Below are 19,174 nucleotides of genomic sequence, written 5' to 3'. Positions count from 1 at the left end.
TTTTTTTTTTTTTTTTTTTCTTTACTTGTTCCCTGTACTTTCCCCCATTCTTTATCCACTGATAGTATTTTCTAGGGCCTACAGAGATAGCTCTGGATTCCGTCCACACCCAGGACCATGTGGAATAAATGCTGATGGGACCATGGTGTTGGATTGCCCTCTGAAGGAGTAGGCCTGCTTGTGGAAGACCACGTAGCTTCCAGTGAAATGTTTCCCGAGATTCCACTGTTTCCCATTGTGACAATTTTTCTGCTTCCAAAATTACCCCCTAAATAAATAGGAAAGTCTCTCCCCAGTGCCTATGAAAATAGTGCTTCACAGTATGGGAGGGCAAGCAGTTAATTTTGAAGATACTTCTCACCATTTTCCTCCATAAGGCACTGTGGTTCCTGGTATACAGAAGCCTGGATGTTCTGACATCAGTTGTCGCATCAGCTTTTAGAGGTTTTACAAGTTAGGCTAGAAACTGTTGTATTTAAAATAAAATGTGCTCAGTTAAGTTAAGGGCCAAGGACAGGCATCTTAGGTGGAGAGTTCTTGACTGTGGTGAGTCCCAGGTCAGTAATACAAGTGGTCTGTTACCCAGGAAGATTGTAATTGTTTCCCTTCCACCTTCAGAGTACCTTGTAGAGCTGAGGGAATATGGGCCTGTGTACTCCACGTGGAGCGCTCTAGAAGGGGAGCTCGCGGAGCCCCTGGAGGGTGTGTCAGCTTGCGTTGGGAATTGCTCTACAGCCTTGGAGGAGCTGACAGATGACATGACCGAAGACTTCCTTCCTGTGCTCAGGGAATACATTTTATACTCTGACTCCATGAAGGTAAGCTGATTACTGCTGCTGCTGCTGCTTCTCCTCCTCCTCCTCCTCCTCCTCTCCCCTCCCCTTCTCCTTCCACCCTCCCCCTCTCCCTCTACTTCCTCTTCCTTTTTTTTTGTGTGTGTGTCAGGGATCGAGCTCAGGACTTTGTGCCTCCCGGGCAGGTTCTTATGCCACCGAGCTGTCTCCCTAGCCCTGCTTCTTCTGCACTAGGTACTTTCTTTTTAATAGTCATTGTGTGGTGGCTCATGACTAATCCCAGCACTCAGCAGGCTGAGGCAGGAAGATCACCACATGAGGTCAGCCTGTGCTACATATTGATCCTCAAAACAGTAATGGATTAGTACTTTTACACATAGTACATGTTTTCTTCTTCTTAAGTGGGAAGAATCAGACAGACATCATGGGCATAGAAATAGAGCATATGTGAATGAAGTATGTGTATTTTTGTTTTTTTCCAGTACGGAGCTCGAACTTGGGACCTTGTGCTTGCCAGGCAGATGCTTATGCCCCTGAGCTATATCCCCCAAGTATAAGAATCAAGTGAAAAAAAAGTAGTTTGGGAGTTCTTATTAATGTTTTCTGAGACTTCAAGAAAATATAATGTGCTAAATAAGAACAGGATGTTGTGGAAAAAGCATAGTTAAGATAATCAGAGTGCATGGAAGCCAAAATTAGATTGTTGAAATAAAATTGAATGCTAAAGTTGTTGAAGATGAAATCTTAAAAAATAAGATCAAAAAAAGTTGAAAAATAAAACAAAGGTGCAGAAATGCCAAAAGGACAAAAGAAAGGGAAGAGACATGGGAGATTAAACCAAAAGTACAGCCTCTGACTGGGAAGAGTTCCCGATTGAGAAAATAGGGATAATTGAGAGAAGGAAATTATGAAAGAAATAATACTAGATCTCCCAAAGCTCAAGACACAAAGCTGAAGCTGACTTCATATTAAAAAGACAGGCTTAGGGGCCAGGGAGATGGCTCAGTAGAATAAGTGCTTCCCTGGCAAATGCAAGGGCCTGAGTTCAATCCCTGGTTCTGACCAAAAAAAAAAAAAATGCTGTTTTCCAGAAAAAGGAATGAAAAAGACAATCAACCCAAAGCATATTATTGTTATTTAAAATTTTTTTTAGTGTATTTTGTACAGGCTCTCACTACGCAGCTTGAAGTCATAGTGATCCTCTTGTTTCAGCCTCCCCAACTCTGGGATTACAGGTGTGTGCCTCCACACCTAGACTCAGTGGCGAGCTCAGTGCACTGGAGGGTAAAGCTAGTAGCACAGCATGTGGTGTTGGGAATCCCAGTCCCTGCACTTGCCTAAGCAGGTGCTTAGTCCGCTGAGCTATCTTGCCGGTATATTACTGTGAAATTTCAAAGCAAAAGTGTTATGATTTTGAAAGCTTTGAAGGAAGAGGGAGGTATTGTATAAAAGGAATAAGATTCAGAATGGCAGTAGTGGATGAGAAGAGACACAGGAAACCATGAGAACAAAATAGTTTTACCTCAAACTTACCTGCAGAGTCAAGGTGAAAAGCAGGATGTGATGCTTTAACATGCGCTGCAGGAACTTGCTGGATCTACAGGCTGATTAAGAGCAGTTTGAGGCTGGTGAGATAGCTCAATGGTCTAAGCACCTGCCTGGAAAGTGCAGGGACCTGGGATTGATCCCTTGTACCACATGCCATGCCGGCCCTGTGCCATGTTGGCCACAGAAGCTGGGTGTGATGGTGCACACCTGTAATCCCAGCCCTGGGGAGGCTGAGACAGGAGGATCATTATGAGTCCAAGCTGTGTAGTGAAACCCTGTACCAAATAAATAAAGATTTTAAAAATTTAAATAAAAGAAAGAACAGCTTGAGGGGGCTTATGATGGTGTTAGAGAAAAGGCTCATTTTCCTGACAACAGACAAGGAACATCCCTGCCTGCAGTTACCCCTTTCCTGCTTCTTGTGAACTCTGATTTGTCAGTCTGTCTTTGGGCAGGTGTAGTACAACTGAATGGGAAAGACTTGTAGGAACCAGGTGTGATGGCATATGCCTGCAATCCTAGCACTTGGGAGGCTGAAGCAAGAGGCTCACCTCTAGCTGAGGCCAGCCTGGGCCACATAGTAAGCTGAAATCAACTTGGACTACACAGTGAGGCCCAGTCTCCAACCAAACTGAACTGAACCAAAGCAGACCAATCCAAATCTAGCAAGAAACCTGTCAATTCATACTGGGTTGTAAAACTAGGAAAGGAGAAAAAAATCATAGAACTATAGAAACATTCTACAGCTTCATGGGGGGGGGGAGATGAATTAAGTAGTAATAAAAACTTTTTAAAAACTATTTTATGGCCATTTTCAAGCATACACAAGAGCAGAGAGGGATAGTGTGACATCACCTGTCCCTGCCATCCTCACTCTTCCTCGCTTGTCAGCTTTGTGTTTGCTGTGGCTCTTGGTGCATACTAAGGTGGTGATGGTGGACAGTGGGGCCTGCTCAGGTATCATCACATATGCCCTATAAAGCCACTAATAAAATACTTCTGAAGAGAAGGTTTTTTCTGGATCTCACAGTGATTAGGAGGATGGTATGAATCTCCTTATCTATAGGGCAGAATGGAAATGGTGACAGGAAAAGCTCAGAGGTGCAGTCTTAGGCCTGAGGTAGCTTTATTGGTGATTATTGGAATTGAGGCTAAAAACAAAAACTTGGGACTCCGAATTTGAAGCTCACTTTCCTCTATCACACTGTCTTTAAAGAACACTGAGGGCCAGGGAGATGACTCAGCAGTGTAAGTGCCTGGCTGGCAAGCACAAAGACCTGGTTCCATCCCCGGTACCACATGTCCTGCCAGCCCCACCCTGTGCTGAGCCGGCCTGAAACTGGGTGTCCCAAAACCAGATGTGGTAGTACATGCCTTTTATCCCAGTGCTGGGGAGGTTGAAAACAGGAGGATCACTAAGAGTCCGAGCTGCATAGTGAGACCCTGTACCAAATACATAAATTAAACAAATCAAAACAAAACAAAACACTGAGGTATACACATTGCATTTTAAAGCCTGTGCCTGAAACAAGTGTTGGAAGCATTCTGACTTGCTTAAAATAAGCCAAAATATTTTGTTTCAATAATGAAATTAATGGCATCTGCTATTAATAAAAAAATAAGTGTTTACAGTCCCTGGGACATCCCTGGATTTGTCTTGTATATAGACACAACCTTCATCAATGTGTTTTCTAGCCTTGTTTGGACTAAAAGTCCAATGCATATACAGTGTTTGGATATTATAATATAAATTACTTGTTCTAGCATGTGGCAACTGGGTTAGTAGTATTCATTTTTAATTGAACCAGAGTTTTACGTTTTTATTTAGGAAAGATTTATCTGGCATCTCTATTAAAACATTATTAAATGGTGAGATAAACATTATAGCTTGTGTTTAGATGATCCCCCACCCCCACCCCACCCCAGAGCTTTGTGTGGCCATAGGTGGGGCCCTTTCAGAGGTGGCTGGATCTAGCATGTGTGACACTAGGATTGCTTCACGGTGCAGTGCAGCACTCAGGGAGCTAGGAATAATGGTGTGAGTGCTATCTGCCCCAAGTAGCCCAGATCAGATATAGGGGCTAGACAGAGCTGTTGTTGCCCTTTGTTGTTTTGCTTTCTTCTGCCAACCATATACTGTTTCTCCTCTGTGATGCTACCCAGTCTTGAAACCAGCTGTTTATGGACCGAAACCTCTGCAAACCATGAGCCTTTCCTCCTTTAACTGTGGGTGTCAGATATTTTATGTGAGCAATGAGAAAAGTAAGACCACAATTTATTGAGTAATTAAAGTTGTGCATCCAAGAAACAGTTGTTTGTTCTCTTTTTTTAATTTCATGTGTGAGGTGTGTGTACTGGTTACTTTGTTTACTGAGTCTGAAAAAGATGCAGTCAGGTTCCTGAGGCTGGGAGAAGGGGATCACAGTATGGCCGAGTGAAGTAGAATTGTTGACCCGTAGCCTGTGCTGCCCAAGACACATCCCACAGCAAGCCAAGCTAGATGCAATTGGTAAGAACAGAGGCCACCTAGTGTCCCTCTTTGCAACAAGAAAATGTTTCTGCACAGTGCTCTGGGAGGGGCCCAACTGACTGCATGGCAAAACCAAGACTGGATGGAGGATTGCCAGGGTTTGTGTGGCTAAGCCAGACATTGGGACAGTGACAGTGTCTGCAGAGGCTCTCCTACCTTTTAACATTGCTGCCCTTTAAAAATTCATAATATTTTATTCCTCTAAAAGAATCACATGGTTTGATTTTCAAAGTAATTTTATTATATTTTCAACATGACTTAGCTATTCATTATGGAAAGTGACATTACAAGAGAGGCCATGCCAATACCCTGGTGTGATATTCCTCCTCATCAGTGGTCAGATGGACTTTAGAACTGAGAAAATCTTGGTGGTGTTTTGGAGGAGAGTTGGGTAGGTGATGTTTTGTCACTCTTCTCCTTTGTCTTGGCCTTGGGTAAATCAAGGTCAGACCTTACCCTTCTCATTTGGAGGCAGCAGCTTCTGCCTTTGGAATTTCCCTAGTTGGTCCATCCTGGGAGGGAACAGTGCTGACACTCCTTGAAGCCCTTTCCTAATGGGGCTGTCGTTGGGGTTCCTCTAAGTGTGAGAGGACCTTTGGGATCATTTTGTTTAATTTGCTCAGGTGATAAAGAAACAGGAATCTGTAGGTAAACCTGACCCGTGCCCTCAGACAATATTCCCTAGAGACTCGTCACCCAAGAGCTATGTGTTTACTACTTGCCAGGGAAATCTGGGTGATCTCTGATTTTTCAAGGCTGGCCTCAAATTGTGTCTCTAAGGACAATTGCGGTTGGGTACATTCTGTTTCCCTTGAAGGTAGAGAGAGAGAACAAAGGGAGAGTACGGTCATTATCAGACCACATGGAACAAATGGGGTAGTGAGAGTTTCAGGCAGTGAACGTTCAGAACAGTTTGTACAAGAAAAGTGGTTGAAGGCTTGTAGTTTACTAAGGATTCAGGGAGAGAGAGTGCACAGAGCCTGGGAGGGAGAACACTGCAGTTAAATGCCCTGGAGATGTGAGCCCTCATATGGGGTTTCACCTCCTATAGACTCTTCTGTTGTATGGAATATAATTAAGGTAGTGATGCACCGAGCAAGACCATCTTGGAGTCCTCACCAAGTGCCTGTCAGTGCCTTTGCAGCATGGGCATCGTTATGACCAGGTCAGGAGGTGGAGAAGCCTTATTTAAGAATATTAGGACAGAATTGTCTGATTTCTCTCACTGCCTTATGTATAGAAGATAGTCAGCACATAGTTGATCAAATTTGATAGTTCAGTGAGTTTGGGACATTTATATAGAAATCCCTTCAGGACCTCTTTGCCATCCGGAGGAGTCCACATTTGTAATAACAGGGAAAAGTTTTTGGAATTCCAATAACTAATTCCAATCTTCTACTTCCAGTGTAATCCACAGTGAGAATAAAAACAATAAGGTATAACTGTAGTTACCGGGAGCAAAGGGGGTGTTAAGTCCAGCTAGAACAATGGCTACAGGAACAAAGGCCTCTACCCAGGGCTAGACCTGGGCTTCATTTATTTGTGAAGAGCGAGTGCTTGGGGATGAGTGACTGTGAGGAAGGTGGGAAGTTTGTAGGTGCTGTGAGCTGGGCTAAATAGGAGGCCTGGAATCACCTCAGCAATTTGCAGAGGGAGAGAGAGAGAAGATGCAGGACAAGTAATCTATATAGCACAGATTGGGGCAGCATCTAGTGTTTTGGGGTCATGCTTCAGTTTTGATGTGTAATGGTGGTACGCTGAGACATCATGGCTCCCTCCCTGAAGCTCATCTCAGCCACCATCCATCCTGGTGTTTCTTGGCCCAGCTCTCCATGCTAGTTGGGAGCTGTGTGCAGGACACTGCTGGCCTGTCCCATTGCTTCAAAGACTGTGCATCAGCACCTGGCTGGACCCATTTGCACTGCTTAAAACCAACTGAGGGAGAAGGAAATATCCTAGTGAGCTCAGTATATATTGATACACGGAGGTAGGGCTCTCAAGGAGAGCCATCCAGGTGGTCCTCTGCAATTTACAGCTATAGAATAGTGCATGTTGAATATCTTGTTGTTTTCAGAGATGGGTTTATTGTAAGTGAGCAGGCATATCTCAGTGGTCAGGGAGGGTGACTGGGGAAGGCGAAGGTCTGATGAAAGCCTGGGCTATAGAAAGTGGCTTTGGCTGGCACTTGAATAACATAGAGGAGTTAGGCCAGGGAGATAGCTCAGTGGCACAGCACTTGTCTGGCAAGCACAAGGTCCAGAGTTTGATTCCCAGTACCAAAAAACAAAAACCCAAACTATAGAGGAGTTAACTGTGCAAGGCTTGGATGATGGAGTATTTTAGGTAGAGGGAGTGTCTGTTGCAAAGGTTCTCAGGTAGAAATGAGCTTGATGTCTGCAGAAATTTAAGAAGAAAAGGCATGGTAAATAGTAAAGGGCGAAAGATTTATACGATCTGAAGAGAAACCAGAGTATGGCATGGTAAATAGTGACCATTGGATTTAATAACACAGATGTTTGCAGTCAGAATTAGAGATGTGATATGTGGATGAGGTAGTTTTAACTTAAAGTTTATCTTTGAACTGGTAATACTTTCAGCAACATTCCAGGATAGTGGGGCCAGGGAGATAGCTCAGTAGAATAAGCACTTGCCTGGCAAGTGCAAGGTCCTGAGTTCAATCCCCAGTACCAAAAAAACAAGCAAACAAAAACAAAACATTCCAGGATAATTACTTTCAAATGCCAATTGATCACCCCGTTTCTTTACCCTGTCTACTTTCTCCTAGCATGAGCCACAAGGGGGAGCCACTGAACTAACGTGTACAGAGCCGGTTTTTTGCTTTTAAGTTGTCTGTTGAGACAATTCTTTCTGGAAAATAGAATTTTTGAGAAAAAAAATTCCCCTTTTCTGACATAAATGATTATAGACTTAGGGACTGTGTTCTTATAGCTTAAAATGAAAAACTGGAGAAGCAGTTTGTGAGATATACATGATGATGTCAACAGTTTTAAAAAATAAGGAAGATACAAAAATTAAAACTCCCAAGATTCCCAGTGATGGCAAAATGAGCACATGTTTAAACTTCTGCTTAGTGAAACCCACCAAAGTGGCACTTCAAGGATTTTTTTTTTAAGGGGTGTTAGTCCACAAAGACAAAAGAGCAACAAACAGGGAAATAATAGCAATATAATTTGGGGAACTAGAAAATATATTGATAAGTGAGAAGTGATTTAGATGACTCAAAAATCTAACATGAGGAAAAACCCCGATATTCTCTCTGGCTTACCGTGGGGCACCTTCCGAGCATTGACCGCTATGTGTCCCAGGGGGAAATAGACCTGAGAGAATTAAGAATCTGTGTAAGAATCAGCTAGAGCTTCTGGTTTTCTCCTCCCTCCTTACACAGAGGTTACATTCCCTTCCTCATGCTGGTGGATACTGACTGGTATGGGTAAGATTAGAGAGTCTGTGGAGGAAAGCACTCCAGGTGAAGTTTAGGACCCTGAGTCAGAGGTTGCTGAGTGTTGAGAGCCTGCTTGGCTCTCAGCCTTGTGTCGTCCATTAGAAGAACCTTTTCCAGGAAATCTGAACAAGGCAAGAGAAGAGTTTGATATTAGGAATGAGGATGGGACAGGGGTGGGTTCCTCAATGAAAGGAACTACAGACTTCCCTCTAGAGTCAACAGCCCTCTTATGTACTAGAAAAAAAATCACCAAATACTTAAGGGATGATCCAAGTATCAGAAGTAAAGACCAATGAGAAAAAAGCATACTGAATGAAACATCACAGGGAAAGAAAAATTCCAGAAAAACAATTAGTATATTCAGAAAGAAGAAACTAGTATCTTCAGAAGATCTCACAGCTGTAAAACCAGAATTTTTAAATTTAGTGAATAAAGATCTCTTGGAAATTGAAATGATGAGGGAATGAAAAAAGAGGAGATAGAAGAAAAATTAAGGAAACTTCATATAAAATGAAATAGAGCTCTTTCCATCTCCGGCCTTAGCAGAGAGAGGAGTCCCCGCCATGTCTGCCCACCCGCAGTGGATGGTAGTGCGGAACTGCTCCAGCTTCCTCATCAAGCAGAATAAGCAGATGTACAGTACGGAGCCCAATAACCTGAAGGCCCGCAACTCCTTTTGCTACAGTGGGCTGATTCACCAAAAGACGGTGGACATGGAGCTGGCGGCTGATGGCAAGGGGGTTGTGGTGGTCATGAAGTGGAGATCCGGACAGCGGAAGCCAGCCACCTCCTATGTGCGCACTGCCATCAACAAGAACGCACGTGCCACCCTCAGCAGCATCCACCACACGATCCGAAAGAACAAGTACTGCCCAGACCTGCGCATGGCTGCTATCCACAGAGCTACCGCCATCCTGTGCAGCCAGAAGCCCGTGATGGTAAAGAGGAAGCGGACCCGGCCCACCAAGAGTGCCTGAGCCGCCCCCAGTGACAAAGAGCTCTCCTGTGGTCCTTGGTCACGTCACACACACACACACACACACACACACACACACACACACGAAAAGAAAGAAATAGAAACATTGCAGCATTGCAGTTTGGAGAGGAAAATTATAAAAATTAGAAGACTAGGCCATACATTGCTACATCTAGTTAGTAGAGTATGGGAGGAGACAACAGAGGAGTAGGAAACATCAAAGAAGCTGTGCAGAAGACATGATAAAGTCATAAAGTATTGCTAATTATGTTTCAGAGAAGAGACACAGATGGCTTTCTCCCTATCCTATTTTTCTTTTCCAGTTTTTCTGTAACAGCTCTTTTAAAATTGAAGAGGAAATGTGTGGGTCACTATTTCCAACATTGCTCAAGAATATTTAACTCACAATTGGTCTCATTTTCAACAGCATGAATATGGAAGAGGGGCATGTCACAAGGGGTGACCTGAGCTGAGTCAGTTATTAAGAAATTGTGATGGACTGGCCAAATAGCTCAGCAGATTAAAGGTGCGGGGGCTGGGGATTCGATCCCCAGGCCTGCCATGCTTGCCCCACCCCTAAAGTGCGCTGAGACAGCTATTGAGACTGGGTGTGATGGTGTGCACCTATAATCCCAGCACTTGGGAGGTTGTAAACATGCAGATCACTGTGGGTCTAATCTAGTAGTGAGAACCTGAACACCCTGTAGACCCTTCCCTAAAATACAAAAAAAAGCAATTGTGATACCATCAGGGCTAAGTCATGTATTTTGCTTCCTGCAGGGAGATGCTCTTCCAGACAGGCCATAGGGCTACATTGGGTTCTTTAGTCTTGTCCTCATTTGTACTTTTTTGTTGGTGCTGTGGGCACCTGTTGTCTTGCATGGATTATTCCTGGCTCTTTGTTTGCAGCTCTTGGCCTACTAGTATGTGAACTGTTGTGTTCTGCCACCATCTACATTTGGGTGAGCTTCCCTGGTGCCTTCTTATTCTCCTGCAGCCCTATATTCTGAGGTCTCTCTTACAGAAAGAGGGGATGCTTACAAGCTTTCCAGACCCAAGAAGACTTCCTGGCAGCTACTGGCCATTTGTGTTGGGCATCGTAAGGCTGCCTTTCCCCTTCCACAGATTTATCAGCAGAGTCTGTGTGTTTGGGGCAGGAGGCTGGCCCTCCTGATCCATGGCCAACAGCATGCAGATGTGCTTCCCACAAGGTGGTAAACTTCCCAACCTTTAGCACAATTGGGTTAAATTCAGACTGAAGCCCTAAGCTGGAAAATAGCAGGCAGAAGCTAAACGAGTCACTGTTGTGCTGTCAGCCAGCAGTGTGACCTTGGAAAGTCCAAGCAGTGTTCCTGTCTCAAGTCTCCATGTCTAGGAAACAGGATAGTGGCCTCTTGCTTCTACAAGGCAGTTGTGAGCCTTTATGCTGTCCTGTAACTTGGGAATGTTATCCCTGTGGCGCCTCCACAAGAGGCAGTGTTCTTGCTGCTCCCCATGAGGTTGAGACAGCAGAGGCTAAGGAGAATGTCCAGTCTACCTGTGGTGTGAGGGTGGAGGGGGTGGGAAGAGAAAATATGGCTGCATTTTGGGGCTCCCTTGCCTTCTTGGGCAGCTAGGGAAGTAAGACAAATTTAAACTGTTTTTGCTGTGTGGAGTTAGCGTATTTCCTCGCCCCATCACTTCCCCCTGGGGACCTTGATATCCTCAGTAGAACTATATAGAGTAGAAGGAGGGACAGAAAGCTCCACTCTGATGACTATGCCAAGGTATTGTCTAAAGATCATTTCTGGCCTGATGAACATCATCCTTATTCCTAGAAGTGCTAGGCTGGATGTATATGCTATTTCCAATATGATGGACCACATCCTGTGAAAGGAAATACATACATGGACAAGAATTCTAGGCAATGCCTTCTTGGCAGGCTGCTCCAGCATGCCCATGGATGGCATTATGTGTCCGTCTCTCATGTATGTGTGTATTTATGCACTTACACATGGGGATTTACTACTCCTAGTACCAGACCAGTAGACTTGGATTACTTTCTAAAATGTAGGAAGGACCTCTGTCTAGTTTTTCCTGTGTGTTTGTTTTATTTTACTTTTTAAATTAGTACTATCCAGTATGATAACCACTAGCTGTATATATTGATTTAAGTTTAAATTTAAATTAGTGAAAATAAATATTTTCTTTTTTACTAAATAAATATTTAAACCCACTCAGTCATAATGGCCCAATTTCAGATGTTCAGTGGAAATATGAAATGACCGACTACTGTATTAGGGCAGACAATGGAGTGTTGGCATCATGCAAAGAGTGCTGTTGAGCAGCACTGTAAGTGATGCTACTTACAGATTGAAATGAGCAAATGTCAGAGCCCTTAGGACAAAAATGAGTGGTTGGTCATGAAGAGTCAATGATTGTAGACTTCAATTCATGCTCAATTTGTGGCAAAACATTCCTCACAGTAAATTCATATTTCAAGAAAGACTTGGTTCCCAGGATTCCCTTCTACACTCTTTTAGAAAGTTGGCCTTGGCCTGTTCTCAACTAGGCAGTCCCTCATCACTTTGGAGAACATTGTCAGGGACCCAAGGTACACCCTGCATAGCCCAGGAATGGTTCCTTCCTGTCCTGACTCTATGCTGTGTGAGAAGCTCTTGCTGAGGGAAAGTTCACATTCAGTAACTTTCATAGCAACCCGTGACTTCTGAGTTGGTCGGGAAGAAAGTTCTTATCATTTCTGGTTTTCCATATGTGATTCTACGAGAAGAAAAGAAACTCTTTTTTTTTTTTTTTTTCCAGAACCAGGGATTGAACTCAAGCCCTTGCGCTTGCCAGGGAAGCACTTATTCTACTGAGCCGTCTCCCCAGCCCTTAGAAACCCTTTTTATAAAAATAGCTGCTGCAAACTTCTCCATTTTGCTTGGTGGGTCTTAGTGGCACAGCTGAGACTAGGTGAGGTGAAAAAGATGAGCCCAGATGCAGGTGTAAGGAGACATCACCAGACTGCTGATCTTCTGCTGGCATGGGTCTGCAGAGGAGTGTCTCTTTGTATTTTGCACCTTGAGCACCTGCCTTGCCTCACCTTGCTCCTACCTGGGCCCGGTCCCAGGCTGACTATATGGAACTAGGATTCCAGACTCATGCACGCATAGCTCTTACAGCGCACAAGCCTCATGACTATTTTCTGCACCTCTCTCAGGCTGAACCCTTCAGGAGAGACTACCTTTTTGCTCTCTGTATATCTTATCCAGGGGAGAGAACAGAGAAGCAGTTAATGGTCAGTGAATAAACCAGTTCACCAGAGATCAACTCGGTAGTAAAGTCAAGCCCTCTCACTTCTATTGTGTGCAACAGTGACTATAATTATAGTGTGTCATATCCTTAAGATTACATAGATTTTACATATTCTCAACATTAAGCAATAAGTGTGTGTGGGGGGGGCAGTTCATCCCACCCTGGGGGTAGGGCTGGCATAGCATGTGGGATCTAACTCTGTGGTCCCTGTGCTTGCCTAAGCTTGCCTAAGAAGGTGCTTTATTTCACTGAGCTGTCTCACCAGCTGAAGCAGTGAGTTTTTCATATTAATTAGCTCAATTTAGCCATACCATAATGTTATATATATTTCAGAAAATCACTTATTGGCTTAGACTTTTTCAATGAGTTCAGAGAATCTCGTGCATTATAACCTATGAGGCCCTGCCTTCCTACACAGCTGAGTTTTCTGTGTGGTTAAGCCGAGTCCTGCTATCAGTGTGAGAAGGTGGGCCCTGTTTCTTCTTTTGCTCCGCTCAAGTTTTTTACCTTGATATTTGGCAGTGACTTCGGAAAAGCATGATCTCCAAGAATGGTTCTCTTTTCTTGCCTCCTTTCACATGCTTCTTGCGTCTATCACATGTCACTGCAGCTTCTATCCCATGACAAGACTGGCCTGGGAGTGCATGGCTGGATGTGGCTGGGGACGCTGGGATTTGGAGAGGGCTGGGGTAAAGAAGCTATGGCCTGGGCTTGGGAAGCCTTCTTTGCAGACTCCTTGTTACATGTGGTTTTTTTCTGCCTCCCACAGAGTGTACTGAAGAAGAGAGATCAAGTTCAAGCAGAGTATGAAGCCAAACTGGAAGCCGTGGCTCTGAGGAAGGAGGACCGCCCCAAGGTCAGGGATGCCAACAAGAGCCAGGCTGCTTCAGGTTGAAAGCTGTAATCTCCCTGTTGGTCTCAGTAAATCTCATCCCTAGGTCTGTATGATTAAGGTGGTCAGCACCAGCTGGGCTGAGTTGATATTATTATTTTCTTCTTTTTTACTCCCTTTTATTTTTGTGAGATCCTAATGTGTACTTAAGAGTTGAGTTTTCATGGGATCTTTTTAAAAAAGACGAGTAGCCCTGACATTTATGGGTGCTTTCTGACTCCATAAAATGACACTACAGAGAGAAGGAAGAACAGTGCAGATCATTGCTTTCAAGGTGAGGTTTGTGGATGGGCCCACAAACTTGCTGACCCATGACGAGAAAAGCAGAGCAGCTGAGAGAGAAAGAGAGCATTTAGGAACTGCTATAGCAACTTGGTTCTGCGGAAGCACCAGTTCAAAACCGGTGAAACATGTTGTCAAACTGGCTTGCAAAGCTGCATGTGGGGCAAGTTGCTATGCTAGGCATCCACAGTAGGGTTATAGCCTGATTAGATTCAAGGAAAAAGATAGCAAAAAGTGGTCCTTTACCCTACAAGGCTTGCGAGGCACGAGTCTAGTGTCTGTTGCCTTCTGGCTTTAGTGTTCAGTGTTGAAATAGAGAATCGTGATTGTAAATTGCATCTGTTTTTACGTGGCCATTCCATTCGTTGCCTTTCTTTCTGTCCAGCTGTGATTAACAATAGTCAGTGTGCAAGTGCTTACAATGTGCTAAGCTAGGTATATATGTAAAGTTTCCCCCATACATTATATGTTTGATTGATTTATGTATTTAGTATAGGGCCTCACTACACAGCTTGAATTTGTAGTGATTCTCCTGTTTTCAGCCTCCCAAGTGCTGGGATTATAGGTGCGCGCCACCACACCCAGTCTCAATAACTGTCTCAGGGTGCCTCAGGGGTGGGGCAAGCACGGCAGGCCTGGGGATCGAATCCCCAGCCCCCACACCTTTAATCTGCTGAGCTATTTGGCCAGTCCATCACAATTTCTTAATAATTGACTCAGTTCAGGTCACCCCTTGTGACATGCCCCTCTTCCATATTCATGCTGTTGAAAATGAGACCAACTGTGAGTTAAATATTCTTGAGCAATGTTGGAAATAGTGACCCACACATTTCCTCTTCAATTTTAAAAGAGCACGCTGGGGATCGAACCCTGGTCCCTGCATCTGCCTAAGCAGGTGCTTTAATCTGCTGAGCGAGCTGGCTGGCCCTAATAATATATGTTTTACGAGCCATTCTTTTACCTACTTGAGAGATGAGCAGGGCAGGGCAAAAGATCACATAACTAGCAACTAGTAGTGCCAGGATTACATCCTACAGTCCAGCAATAGACTCTTACCATTACTTTGTCGTTCTGCTTTTTTTTTTTTTTTTATTTGCAATTGGAGGGTGCATTTGTTTTCACAGAACCAGTGGAGGTAGGGAATGTTATTTAAAAGATAATAGTAGGACCCAAGTTTCTGGGAAGTACTTTGACATCAGAGTTTTCCTTCCTTCCTCTCTCCCTCCTTCCTTTGCTCTTTCTCTCCTTTGCCTTGGTTCTTGCTCCTGCTGCCATGTTAACACATACCTTGAAAGAAACCAGCTGTGGAGTTTGGAACCCACACCTCAGAAATGGCACACTTTGGCTTTATGCAGCATGCTTTTCCCTTATTGCATCACATGGTCATGTATTGGTCATCTGAGGCCTAGAGGAAAGGCTTTGTTCTTCCCCATTTTATGGATAACAAAAACTCACAGGGCTGCTCAATAAATTACTTAGCTTTTCTGATGCCATACATCCAGTATGCTGCACACAGCAGGTACAAAATAGGTATTTGTTATGCTGATTCACTCGTAACCCATGGTGATCCACACCACTGAGACAGAAAGCCAGAGAGAATGAGACTGCACTCATGGAAAGGGGGCTAGGACTAGGACTTTTGTTGTTGGCTCACTGTATGTGACTGGGACAACACACCTTTTGCTCCTCTTGCCATAGGCTGTCATGAGGGCTCCCGTGGTGGGAATCTAGCCCAGGGTATAGCTGTCCTCTGTCTCCAACTGCATGACAGGATGTCATGGTAGGAATAGCACAGGATTTGGAATTAGGTGTGCTTGAGTTCACAGCCCTCAGTTTGGACTAGTTTTCTGATTAGCCTTTGTGAGCCTCAGTTGTCGCACACATAGGATCATGACAAAGTGCTCACATGGTGTCTGAGCCACTACTATCCATTGTAGTTCTAGGAGTCTCCAGCAGGAATGCTGGTGGAGAACTTTGTTGCCATCTTCCTTTATAAAATTTTTTTTGGTGCAGGGTCTCACTATGCAGCTTGGACTCATAGTGATCCTCCTGTTTCAGTCTGATTACAGGTGTGTGCCACCACGCCCAATTTCAGTAGCCAGCACTGTACACCCATGGTTCTTGGGCTGCACAGCATGTAGTACCAGGGATTGAACTTGGGTCCTTGTGCTTGCCAGGCAGGTGCTCAGACCGCTGAGCTATCCTCCCAGCTTGCCATCTACCTTCAAAAAAACTTTGTTTCCATGATGTTTTGCAGTTGCCTTGTGTCCTCTTGTGTCCTGCTTCCCACCTGTCCCACACCTCCTACCTGCCACTTTAGGAAATGAGCAGCTTCAGATTTTGCTTTGCTTTACTTAAGTGGTTTTGAGCTTATAAAACCAGAGCCACTGTTGATGAGATGGAGGCCAGGGTATCGGGAAGTGGGTTAGAGCAGGGCCCAAGGACCCTACCAGGTCTCCTATTGGGATGCTGCATATTAACTGAATTGCTGAGGGGATCTGGAAGTTTCACTTTAAGTGAAATTTTGGAAAAGTTGCCCAAACAGTGAGGGAGTATTGGTTTTTGTGAAGCTGCTGAGTGGAATGAGAACCTGATTGCTTTTCTATAACCCAGAGGAAAGGAGAACTGCATCACCCATATCTCAGATTTCAAATGGGGTGGTTGTGTGGGATAAAGGAGCCCTAGGGTGATGTTTCTTTAGGATGAAGATGCAAGCCTATGACTCCAGCTGTGGGGCCTGGAGCAGGAGCTTAGTGAGATGTTAGTAACATGGAATTTTAAAGTTTGTTTTGTTTTTCTTATTTTCTTATTTTATTTTTTTGTGTGTGGCCAGCTCAGCCCACCCTGGGGCAGGGCTGGTGTGGTATGTGGTGCTGGGATTGAACCACAGTTCTGTGCCTTGCCTAAGCTTGCCTAAGCAGGTGATTTATGTTTTGCTTTTAGTCACTACATTTTTATTTATTTATTTTAGTACTGAGGATTGAACTTGGGGCCTTGTGCTTGCCAGGCAGGCACTTAGCCTGCTGATCTACATCCTGGTCCTTCTTTTGTTTTTAGGCTTAAGGAAACTCAACAAATATTAAGATGATTTATTCTCAGGCAAATGTAGCTATAGATCATGTATATTTTTTATTTACTTTTTGGTCTTTTGACACAGGGTCTTGCTATATATTTCCAGCTTGCCTTGAACTCACTCTGTAACCACACTGGCCTTGGACTTGTGGCAATCTGCTTGCCTCAGCTTCCTGAGTGCTGGGATCACAGGCACATGTACTGCCAAGCCTGGCCTCATTTGAATTTGAAAAATTATAGGAAGTTTGGAGGAGGCTGGTTGCCTTCTGCTGGATCTGTCTATGGATTTGTGTCTTGGATTTTGACCTTCCTTAGACTGTCAAAGGGTCTCAAAATATCCCTTGAAGGGATCAAAGCTACTTATTACTGGAAACAAGAAGGGGGCAAGAAATTGTGTTTAAAAGTGACCAGGAAGTAAGTATAGGTACCTTAGTGTGACTAATAAGTGTAAACTGTGGAGCAAACATTTGCATCTTTTTTCTGTTTTTACATTTGGACTGTTTTTAGCACTAACAAATTCATATATCATTAGTTCAAAGAGGAACAAAGAAAGGATGCGAGGAGAGAACGCTTTACAAAATGTTTATAGTTGTGTTGAGAAGGTAAAAAATAAGGGAAAAGGGGAGTACTGCTTTAGGATCTGGCCCATAAGAGGCCTTGTGCTGGGCAGTGCCAGGCGAAGATGTGATTTGAAGCAGGCAGTGTCATCGGGAGGTGAGAAGACGAGTTGTGGAGAGGCGAGTGGACACAGCAGGCTGGAGAAGACTGGGAGTGGTGTGGATGCCAGCAGGTGTGTTGTTGTGGAGGTGGGTGAGTGTGGTGTGTGGGCAGGGGTGAGCATGTTGTGTGAAGTGGAAGTCAGGAAGGGAAGTAGGAGCTGGCCGTACCTGGTCAGACCTCTTAGCAGCCACGCAGCTTCCAAAGATCTTTGAACCTTGAGGATGGCACCGCTCTGTAGTGTGGGAGCTGCTTCCTCAGCCTTTTAAAAATTATTTATTTATTTATTTATTTATTTATTTATTTATATTTTAAGGAAGGGTCTATAGGGTGTTCAGGGTCTCACTACTAGATCGGACTTGTAGTGATCCACCTGTTTACAGCCTCCCAGGAGCTGGGCTTACAGGCGCACACCACCATGTCCAGTCTCAATTGCCATCTCAGCACGCCCTGGGGGAATCAAACCCCCAGCCCCTGCACCTGCTTGCAGGTGCTTTAATCTGATGAGCTATTTGGCCAGGCTGGCCTTTTTATTATTAATTAATTGCTTTTTATGATACAGGGTCTCACTGAATTGCGCAGACTGGGCTTGAACTTGTGATCATTCTATCTCAGCCTCTGAACATGCCATGCTGGGCTCTGGCTTCATCAGTATGCAGGAATGGGCACTGGAGGGAAGGACCTCTTCAGGGTCTCAAGTCTCTGTTTCCCAAAGTCTCTGAACTGTGGTACAGGGAGTTCACAGCTGTCCACTTCTCACACTGTGGGCTCCCTGCTCCTCATTCGCCACGCTTGAGTTTCTGTTTTGTTTAACCTTTCCTCAGTTTTCTCACATAGAAACTGAAAATATTTGTGTGGTACACTGTGCTAAACAAGGTTATTGGAAGGTGGCAGCGATGGTCTGGGGGACCTGGCCTCACAGAGGGCTGTGGGCATTAAAATTGCTGCCGTTGCTGTGTTGCCATGGAAGCTCTGCTCCTCTTGCTCGCCCGGCAGCCTCTCGCTGAGGAGTCGCCATCTTGAATTGGTCCTGTCATGCGCCTAGGAACCTATCCTGCGGAAGCCACGATTCCCTGCTCCTCAGGTCTTGGAGCTTTGTCTGCTTGTATAGTCTTGGGGATTGTGTTAACTCAGTGTCCTCACAGGGGTTTATGATATGATATCCTAGCTTCAGGAGAGAAATTTAGGTAAGAGATTTATGTGCTAGGGCTGGGAAATGCCTTGGGTATGGAAAGAGCTCAAGCATCATTTTTAAATGAATGTTGAGTAAATTTTGGCTATTGCCCTGCTTCCCAATACCAAAATGTACACTATCATCCCACCTTTCCCATCACCCAACCAACTTGTATTCTGTAATGAGAATTTTCATAAGAGATAGGGGAACCTAAATTTAGAAACTTTTGAGATCTTATCTGATGGTGTGTGTGTGTGTGTGTGTGTGTGTGTCTTATATAAGCAACAGCCAACTATTAGCATTGGATATCACCACCTCAGTATTCTTCAGACCCAGGAAATGAGACTCTTAACACTGCCATAGTTATGAAAACAAAAACATTAAGAAGTAATTCTGGGGCGCAATTGTCCGCTTGTCTTTCCGGCGGCG

At 44.4% G+C, this 19,174-nt stretch overlaps 1 protein-coding gene and 1 pseudogene across 1 annotated transcript in view; both read left to right on the top strand.

Moving 5' to 3' along the window:
• Snx30 (sorting nexin family member 30) overlaps positions 1–19,174 on the top strand; it is a 124,283-nt gene that overhangs the window by 90,063 nt on the left and 15,046 nt on the right. The window contains exons 6-7 of the mRNA XM_004647271.3: positions 619–818; positions 13,378–13,464. Of these exons, the coding sequence (XP_004647328.2) occupies positions 619–818; positions 13,378–13,464 (287 nt within the window). The remainder of the gene's footprint in view (positions 1–618; positions 819–13,377; positions 13,465–19,174) is intronic.
• On the top strand, positions 8,899–9,312 carry LOC101562596 (annotated as a pseudogene).

This window comes from Octodon degus, unplaced genomic scaffold (assembly GCF_000260255.1).
Source record: "Octodon degus isolate 3935 unplaced genomic scaffold, OctDeg1.0 scaffold00297, whole genome shotgun sequence".
Lineage (NCBI taxonomy): Eukaryota > Metazoa > Chordata > Mammalia > Rodentia > Octodontidae > Octodon > Octodon degus.
Note: the sequence above shows the minus strand (reverse complement) of the source record. Positions and strands in the feature narration are given on the sequence as shown.